Source organism: Montipora capricornis, chromosome 3 (genome assembly GCF_036669925.1).
Source record: "Montipora capricornis isolate CH-2021 chromosome 3, ASM3666992v2, whole genome shotgun sequence".
NCBI lineage: Eukaryota > Metazoa > Cnidaria > Anthozoa > Scleractinia > Acroporidae > Montipora > Montipora capricornis.
The window spans coordinates 52082430-52092429 of record NC_090885.1 but is presented as its reverse complement, the minus strand read 5'-3'; the positions used below and the strand labels follow the sequence as shown (position 1 = coordinate 52092429).

Sequence of the window (10000 nt, the reverse complement as noted above, 5' to 3'; positions counted from 1 at the left end):
CTGTGAATCATCATTCTGGTTGATCCAGCGTTATCTAGTTGGGGAAAAACATGGGCCCGGGACGACCACATAATTCCCATTCACTATCCAGATTGGCCATGTAGCCAGCATGGTTGCTCTGATAGTGTAGTGGTGATCACATCCAACCGGTAATCAGGGGGACGTGGGCTCAAATCCCCCTCAGGGCATAAACAGTTTTTCTCCCAATGAAAAATGTCATCCAGGGGTTGTCCGTCCTTGGTCCTTTCAAACTTCATATATACAAAACGTATTGTTTTACTCTTCATTTGCGTTGCTTTCTTAAACTATCTACTATGGAGAGGTTATCCGACATTGGATGTGTGTGATATATTATATATAAATGTTGACTATAGTCTATCCTTGCGGTAGAGTGCTCCATGCATTTCGCAGAGCGTATACGTATATCTGAGGATTGAACTAATCAATAAGACATAACTTCTTCTGAGACTCTGAGTTTCACGTTTACGCGATCATTGTGTAAGCGTGAAACTCAGAGTCTCAGAAGAAGTTATGCCTTATTGATTAGTGCAATCCTCAGATATACGTCCATATATATATATATACTGTAATTGCCCTGAGCGAGATTTGAACCCACGTCCCCCTGATCACTAGTCGGGTGTGATGACCACTATACTATCAGGACAACCATGCTGGCAACATGGCTGATTTATCACTTAATGTGTGGCATTTACGTGGGTCTCCCTAATGGGCCAGTTTTTCTATGTGATAACGTTGGATCAACATGTGATTCACAGGCGGACAAGGGTAATTAATTTAAATAGTCAGTTAAGTATATCCCTTGAGCCAACAGCGCATCACCCCCAGGAGGATCGCAAATGGATTCACAGTCCAAGTTGAGGAGAAATTGAGAGAAGTTTACGGGAAACTCAACACTGGACAACTTCTGGGGAAAACTGTAATTGCCCTGAGCGGGATTTGAACCCACGTCCCCCTAGATCACTATAAATATATATATAACCGAAAAAGTGGAAAGAAATCCTCATCTACTATAAAGTGCTCAATAGCAGAGCTAGAGCTATGAATAACTATACTCCAAGAGCTAGGTTATTTGAACATTTACTGCAACTCTGAGTTTCATGCTACTTGCGAGGCAATCATCAGAAATAACGGTTACAATCACCGTTATTTCTGGCAGTTGCCTGATGATTGCTTCGCAAGAAGCATGAAACTCAGAGTTGCAGTAAATGTTCAAATAACCTAGCTCTTGAAGTATAATTATATATATATATATATATATACATATACCCCGTAGAATGAAGAAATGAAACCCATCCTGTAAATCAACTGATTAATTGTGTCGAATGAAAAACATGAAGAATTGCCCTGAGCAGGATTTGGTTATATATATATATATATATATAACAAGCAAGAGACACAGTAGCGACTCAGAGTTTCATGTTCTCGACACAATCTTCAGGCTACAATGATCTTAATTAATGCGATGGTGCAGAGATTTGCGAGCACGTCGGCCTCTATCTTTTGGACAAATTGTCAACAATCATCAAGAAAGACTCTGTTGGCTTATGCAGGGACGATGGACTTGCCGTAATCGAGAACGCCAATGGACCACTGCTCGATCGCCTGAGAAAGAAGATAATAGCTTTATTTAAGGATGAAGAGCTCTCCATCACCATAGAAACCAACTTGTCCGTGACGGACTTCTTGGATGTAACGCTTGACCTGTCAAGAGGGAAATACTACCCCTACAGGAAACCCAACAACAAGCCATTATACATTAACGCAAGTTCCAACCACCCCCCACGATCTTAAAACAGCTGCCAAGAATGATCAACAGAAGGATCTCCGACCTGTCTTGCACTCAAGACGAATTTGAAAAGGCCAAAAGTATCTACGAGACTGCATTGAGAAACAACGGGTACGACGCCGCCCTTCAATATGAAGGCAATTCCCACCCACGCTGCAACAGAAACAGAAAAAGGAAAATCTTATGGTTTAACCCTCCATACAACCAACAGGTCCAAACTAACATCAGAAAGCTTTTCATACGACTCGTTAAGAAGCACTTCCCAAGGGACCACAAGCTCCATAAAATTGTCAACACCAACACTATCAAATTAAGTTATTGTTGCACTATCAACACGACAAACATTAAACAACACAATTCTCGCATCCTGAGCACCTCCCCCACCGAGCAATCAAGAATGTGCAATTGCAGGGTTAAAAGTGAATGTGCTATGGACGGAAAAAGCCTAACCAAATGCATTGTATACAAAGCGGAAGTAGGGGCTAACGACGGTAAGCGCATCTACTACGGAGCCTTGGAAGGAGAATTCAAGACCCGATATAATAACCATACCAAGTCCTTTAGGTCAAGGAGATACTGCAACGAGTCTGAACTTTCCAAATATATATGGAAACTGAAGTACAACAACACAAATTTTATCCTCAAGTGGAGCATCGCATCATTCGCATCATTTGCATCACTGTACAAGTGCAGCACCAGAAAGTGTGACCTTTGCCTATCTGAAAAAGTCGCCATTGTTAGAGCTGACCCAAAGTTCCTGCTAAACAAAAAAACTGAATTAGTATCTAAATGTCGTCATAGAAATATGTTCCTACTGCACAATGTCAAGTAATGAGCTTCCACTTTAGGGAATTCTATAAATACCGAGTAATGCGCATTAATTAAGATCATTGTAGCCTGAAGATTGTGTCGAGAACATGAAACTCTGAGTCGCTAGTGTCTCTTGCTTGTTTTATTTTATATAATTTGCGCTCTACAAAAGTATTGAGCCCTCTTCCACGTCACTGAACTCCTAATATTCAGGTATATATATATTTTTATTTACAGGATGGGTTTCCTTTCTTCATTCTACGGTATATATTTAACTTGATCCCTCTGAGTAGCTGATGCCTACGCTGGTGTTTGCCTGTGAATTGTTAGTCGATCCTTAGGTTTAAGGCTTTGAAAGGGTTTAGGCTTTCCCATCTCACTCGTGTAAGAACCCCGGGATACTCACGTTAGGCCAAGTCACTATCTGGATAGCTGCGTTGCCAGCGTGGTTGTCCTGATGGTGCAGTGGTCATCACACCCTACCGGTGTTCAGGGGGACGTGGGTTCAAATCCCGCTCAGGGCAATTCTTCATGTTTTTCATTCGAAATAATTAATCAGTTGATTTACAGGATGGGTTTCCTTTCTTCATTCTACGTATATATATATATAAATGAATGAATAATCAGGACACGATCATACTTTTGTCTCTGGTTTTCATACAGGTCTGTTTCGTACAGGACGCTTAGTTTGTCCTGCACTCATCAGTGTGTAACCACGAGTGATTTTATTCGTTGAAGATTACCGCTTTTTAGTCATACATGGCCGTTCGTGTTGCACGCTCCTATTTACCTAACGTTCTTCAATAGGTATTTCTCATTGTGTCTACATTTACTAATCAACTAGTTGCGCTTATTGAGTGTTGCTGTTCGCGGCTGGCATATGATGTAATATTTTTCAGCTATGCATAAATTACAACGATTTGTCGCGTTAGTATAATGCGAGGCATGACAAAGAATTTTCCACGAAATTGTATAGTCGGTGTTGCTGTCCTTTAATTGCCAAATGTATTTGCTCAGTTCAGTTGAGTTGAGCTCAGTTCAGTTGAGCGCAATAAGCGCAATAAGCGCAACGAGTTGATTAGTAAATGAGAAATACCTATTGAAGAACGTTAGGTAAATAGGAGCGTGCAACACGAACGGCCATGTATGACTAAAAAGCGGTAATCTTCAACGAATAAAATCACTCTTGGGTTACACACTGATGAGTGCAGGACAAACTAAACGTCCTGTACGAAACAGACCTGTATGAAAACCAGAGACAAAAGTATGATCGTGTCCTGATTATTCATTCATTTATAATTGCCCTACCGCATGGTATAGAGCACTCTTAGTACAGCAAATACAAGCCTACTTTACGTATACTTCAGTTGGTCAAGGAAAATGACAATCTACAAGACTTTTGTAAACAGCATTTACACAATGCTTCCCTCAACATCTTAAAGGACATTTCTGCGGCAGCCTTGTCTAAGACCAAAGCCCTTCAGAGGGAACTTCATATCCAGCGCGATCACCTCCTTCGTGATTATGAAGAAACTGCTGTTAAAACCATTTGGAAATGGGTTAAAGAACGGATGGTAGCACTGGAGATTGATTTGAAAAAGAAAGCACGCCATAAGTTCTCGTTGGCCACACCCCTGCAACCATTACCAGTAGATCGAACCGTACAACCTAGCAACACGAGAAGGAGAACGCGGCGGTTTGAAAGAGTTGCCCAAAGGAATATAGGAGCTCCAGCCGAAAACGATGGTAGCGACAAGGGTGTAACAACAGAGATCAACTTGCTGGACCTGAATCCTATTAATTAACCCTTTCACTACTAAAGCGGCCAAAAGCGGCCGACCGGAAATGTGACATTTTTCCTAGAGCGGCCAAAAGCGGCTATATCAATAGACCTCAATTCTTTTCACCCTCCGGACTCTACGTAAAGGAGAATGTGCTCAAACACGTGGGCTATTGTTGTTTAAGATCTTGACCAATCACATTCAACACACTGCGCATAAATTTTCATTAAGAGGGAAGAGAGAGAGACGCTCAAAATTTCTACTTCGTCACACGCGAATGCTGTAATGGCGGAACCTGAACCTATAGGTCTCGATTAGTTTAGGGCGATTTTTGGTATTGATGCAGACAATGTTGACAATTCAGATGGTTCAGATATTGATTTTGAAGGGTTTTCAATCCAAAATAGTGATGAAGAAGTTTCTGATAGTGAGTTAGAGAGCAATGGAGATCATGAAATGAAAAGCGACTCGGAAAGCGAGAGCAAAGATGATGTCTGGTCTGAGCAACTTGAAGATTTTGTTGTCGAGGGTTTCAGTGGAACTCAACAGATAACAGTAAATATTCCAGAAGATGCACAAGCAAGTTTTTTCTTTGGTCTACTGTTTACTGATGAGCTGATCGATCGGATAGTGAATGAAACCAACAAATATGCATGTGCAAAACTTGTCAACAAACCCGAAGCGCTCGCGAAGTGGAAAGACACTAACAGAGTTGAAATGAAAGCGTTCTTCGGTTTAACACTCATGATGGGAATTAACAACCTACCCCAGCTTGCCCTCTACTGGTCCAACGATCCATTTATTGGAAATACTGGTATAAAGTCGGTCATGACAAAAAATCGTTTCGAAGAACTAGCACAGTATCTTCATTTCAACGATTCATCTGCCGAACCGAAGAGGGGAGACGCCAACTATGACCGGCTTTACAAAGTGCGGCCGGTTCTAAACAGCGTTCTTGAAAAGGCGAAAAGTATCTACGAACCTTCAAAATGTTTATCTGTGGATGAAGGAATGATAGCTTTTAAAGGTCGCCTTGCTTTCCGACAATATTTACCGGCAAAACCAACCAAGTATGGTATCAAAGTTTGGATGGCTGCCGATGGGAGCAACGGTTACGTTGTGAACTTTGATGTTTACCTTGGTTCCGAGGATGGAAAGCAGAGAATTCATGGTCTGGGATACGATGTGGTAATGAAAATGGCTGAACCGTTTCTGAACAAAAATAGACATGTATTTTGTGACAATTTTTTTACCTCAACTCGTCTGTTTGAGCACTTGCACGACCAAAACACTTACGCGTGTGGGACTGTTCGACCAAACCGCAAAGACTTGCCTCCATGTTCCAAAAACAAATTGAAACAAGGAGAAGTTGAGCAGACACAAAAGGGCACTCTTGTGTACACAAAATGGCACGACAAGAAAGATGTTTCTTTTCTTTCAACTAATGTTTCACCTATGGAAGCAGGTAGACAAGTTGAAAGAACTATGCGTGGTCAACGCACACACATTACAAAACCGAAGGTGGCTGATGTTTACACCGCCAACATGGGAGGTGTTGATCGTGCCGATCAACTTCGTTCATTTTACGCTTCTGGCTGGCAATCGTGCAAGTGGTACAAATATTTATTCTGGTTTGCTTTTAATTTGTCTGTGAGCAATGCCTTTGTGCTTGAAAACTTCTACCGTTCGTCACAAGGAAAGACAAAAAGAGCATTACTTCCATTCAAACGCCAACTTGCAGGACAACTTATCAATGGTTTCAGTCAAAGAAAACGCGCCGCAAGAGGGCCAATTCCAACTGGTCCAAGCCGTGCTGTTAGTCCAGCCGACCATGTCTCCGTTCGTGTAAAAGGAAGAAAGCGAACATGTATGCAGTGCAGTAAAATGAAACGCAAAACGCCGAAAGGTCACAGGGTCGAAACTAGCTACGAGTGCAAGATTTGCAAAGTTGCTCTTTGCCGCTCATCATGCCACAATGAATTTCATAGTGATTGAAATGCAAACTTATAAACTCAAATCAGGATTTAAGAAGCAAATTTTAACCTAATATGATCTTGCTGTTGATAAGTGTAAATAGAAAACAGGGTTCAACATATATTGTTATTTCTTGGCTTTAATTGGATATGTTACTGTTCGCAATATGGCGGTAAATTTGAAATTTTAAGAAAGTCGTGAATTCAGCAACAATTATTTTTAAAATTTGTATATTGTGCTCAAATCAAGTATTTGATATAAGTAAACTCACGTTTCAACTTCAATTTTGTGTATTTCATTGTCTGACAAAATGTTCCAGTAACTACTGAGCATATATGTTTCATTTGGGAGTAAAAATGTCCATGATGGCCTCATTATGCTCCAGGAACAGCATGGGATTAGCCACCAAAGCCTTTAGTAGTGAAAGGGTTAATCTAACCTCTTCTGAACTAACAGATGCGGAACGCTCTCTCCTGAAGAAAGGACCAGCATTTTGTCCTGTGCCTAAGGATGTCAATTAGCAAAAGGTGACTGATGACATAGATATATTTGAAAGGAGAATCCGCCTTGCCGTTTTCTTCCAAGGCAGAAATGCTGAAGACAACCCCCGTGTGGTGGACGACCGATTTCCAGCGATTCCATCAACTTCCCAATGGATGCCTCCAAAATCCAGTTTCCCGGAGGTAGAAGTGTTCCTCAACAATGTGAAGAACGACATCCTTAAGCCTGCTAATCTAAGAACTACCAAGGACAATCTTACGAGAGAAGAAAGGTTAGCTTTAAGGTCTCTTAAATCTAGTGAAAATGTTGTAAGAATTCAAGATAAAGGTTCTAGGTTCGTTGTCCTCAGTCAAAAAGAATACCAAAATAAGATACTAGGTCAGCTTAATAATGATTTGCATTATGACAGCATAGATTCCGACCCAACACTTGACCATTTTGAAGTGGTTAAGGAATGGAGTCGTAAGTGGTTTTCTGAGGGGCAGATTAGCCAGGAGATTGCTACGTGGGTTGTAAACCTGGAACCAAAACCGGGAGTGGCATTTGGGAATGTCAAAACACACAAACGTGACAACCCACTTCGGCTTATTACATCCTGTTGCGGTACAGCAATTGAACGGCTTTCTCCTTTCACAGAATTCTACCTCAAACCTCTTTCACAGAGTCTTCCATCCTTTGTGAAGGATTCCACGGATTTTATCAACAAATTAGAAGATTTGAATGCAAAAGGCCCATTCCCTGAGGGGTCCCTCCTTGTGTCTTGGGATGTAGTGTCAATGTTTCCAAACATTGACAACAATCTAGGTATTTCAGCAGTTAGAAAGGCACTTAATTCCAGATCTGATAACATTCCTTCCACTGATTGCTTAGTTGAAGCCGTTGACATTTGTCTCAGGGTAAATAATTGCCAGTTTGCTGGTCAGAGCTTTGTTCAAAAACACGGTACGGCCATGGGACTGAAAAACGCCTCCAGTTATGCAGATCTAGCGATGGGCATCATAGACGAGAAAGCCAAATTTGAGGATAGCTTGAGACCAATGCTTTGGTGGAGATACAGGGACGATATTTTTGACCTCTGGACTCAGGGTCTACCTAAATTATTGGAATTCACTGATTATATCAATGATTTGTACCCTACTATTAAATTCGAATTGGTTTACTCCAAAAGTCATTTGAATGTCCTTGATCTCACGTTGCATTTTTGTAACGGGTTTATTAGCACTGATGTTCATGCTAAACCCACCGATAGCCACCTCTATCTACCTTTTTCGAGTTCACATCCCTCACATTGCAAAAGAGCAGTACCCTTTGGGGTAGCTTTAAGAATCAAACGCAATTGTTCTACCAACGACTTTCTTCAAAATAGGTGTAAGGAATACAAAGGATATTTGAAATCTCAAAATTATCCGGCGGAGCTTGTCGATAAACAGTTCGACAAAGCTCTCAGTATATCAAGATCTGAACTTTTGAGCAAAAAGGTAAAACCAGATAAGTAAGTTTTTCCACTGGTGCTTGACTACAATCCAATTTTGCCAGATATCCAAAAAGTCATTAAAAATCACTTTCATCTATTGCAATCTTCACCAGAAGTCAAAGAAATTTTTCCGTCCAAGTCAATTTTTCCCGCTTATCGTAGAACAAAAAATCTTAAGGAGATGTTAGCGCCATCCAAATTTCAGGTAACCTCTTGTAGAAATCAAAGAGAAGAAAATGGGGGTTGTTCAAAATGCAATAAGAAATGCGATCTTTGTAAAAATTATTTAATTCAAGCTTCAAAATTTCAAAGTTCAGCTACTGGTCGTCATTAGTCCATTCAACAAAAACCTTCTTGTTCATCGCAAAATGTTATTTATTTGGCCACTTGTGCCAAATGCAACCTGCAATATGTGGGCTCCACCTCGACTGAATTTAAAGTAAGATTCCGTAACCACAAGTCGAACATGCTGAAGAACAAAAGAACTTGTGAATTGGCTATCCACTATAATAACTCTGAACATGAAATTTCACAAATCAATTTCATCATTATCGAACAAATTAGGTCTTTTGAAAATTCTTTACATCTTGAACAATTGTTACTCACTAGGGAGGCCTATTGGACTGCGCAATTATTTACCCTTAATCCTCATGGTCTTAATAAAAGGCGGGAATCTAGATCGAAACACCGCATTAATTACTACAATTGAGTAGTTGTGAGTTGACATTTTCCCAATACGATGCATTTTTATCGATATGTCACCTATAGTTCTTTATTTGTTTTTGATTGTTAAATCTATGTCACCTTGGAATTTAGACCTTTTGTTATAGTTCTTTATTTGTCTTTGATTGTCAAATCCATGTCACCTTGTAGCTTTGACCTTTGTTTTGTTTCGTTTCCTTAATTTCAATATTTCTGCTCTGTATATATAAGCTGCTGTTTTTGTGATTTGCATTCATTGTAAATAGTTTTTTTTAGTTTTTAATTTTTAACCTGAAGAAGGCCGAACGGCCGAAACGTCGCATTAAACTTCGTCCAGAACAGTCAAGAGTTTGTCTCTTCGTCGCTTTTCCTTACGTACACTTAACTACAAATTCGCGTCGAGACATTGTATCCTGTGGATCCTCTTACTGGGAGTTCATCGTTAGGTCAACCAACCGTACACTGCGTACAAGCATGCTCACTAGCTCGCTAGTTTGAGCACTCTGGCATGGCTTAGATGTACCACATGTGTGGGACATTTGGGGTGGCTTTATAAGCTTAACCTCCATCCCAGACATCAGCACTGCACTGATGAGGCCCAGAAGGCCGAAACAGTACTGTCTGCAGTTAGTTATATATATATATATATTTATTTACATACATACAATGCATTAAGAAGTTATGGCCGAAAATCCTTGAAGGGTGATAGGCTCACAGAAATGAAGAACAAACAGAAATTGGAAAACACAATGTCGATGTCATGTGTGTTAAAGTAAAATTGAAGCTTTCTTTCGAAATACTTATTGCTATGTGGCTCCCCAGAATGTAATTATTCATAGATGTGTCGCTTTCCAGGATTTAAGTCATTATCAATGACATTTTGGAACACATTACGTGTAGCTTGAGCCTAACACTTGTGACTTGAAACGTGAGAGAGAACATGAAACTCTG

General features: G+C 40.4%; 2 protein-coding genes across 2 annotated transcripts in view; both read left to right on the top strand.

Moving 5' to 3' along the window:
* The window catches only part of LOC138040541 (piggyBac transposable element-derived protein 4-like), a 9344-nt gene extending 2951 nt beyond the window's left edge, over positions 1–6393 (top strand). The window contains exons 3-4 of the mRNA XM_068886245.1: positions 3985–4363; positions 4745–6393. Of these exons, the coding sequence (XP_068742346.1) occupies positions 3985–4363; positions 4745–6393 (2028 nt within the window). The remainder of the gene's footprint in view (positions 1–3984; positions 4364–4744) is intronic.
* A 635-nt stretch (positions 6394–7028) lies between these two features.
* LOC138040540 (uncharacterized) lies at positions 7029–8369 on the top strand. The gene has a single exon (XM_068886244.1). The coding sequence runs from the start codon at positions 7029–7031 to the stop codon at positions 8367–8369; it is 1341 nt and encodes a 446-aa protein (XP_068742345.1).
* The last annotated feature ends 1631 nt before the right edge of the window (positions 8370–10000 follow it).

What these genes read in the sequence shown, in the direction of transcription:
- LOC138040540 (XM_068886244.1), top strand. Translation starts at nt 7,029, where the DNA reads ATGCCTCCAAAATCCAGTTTCCCGGAGGTAGAAGTGTTCCTCAACAAT.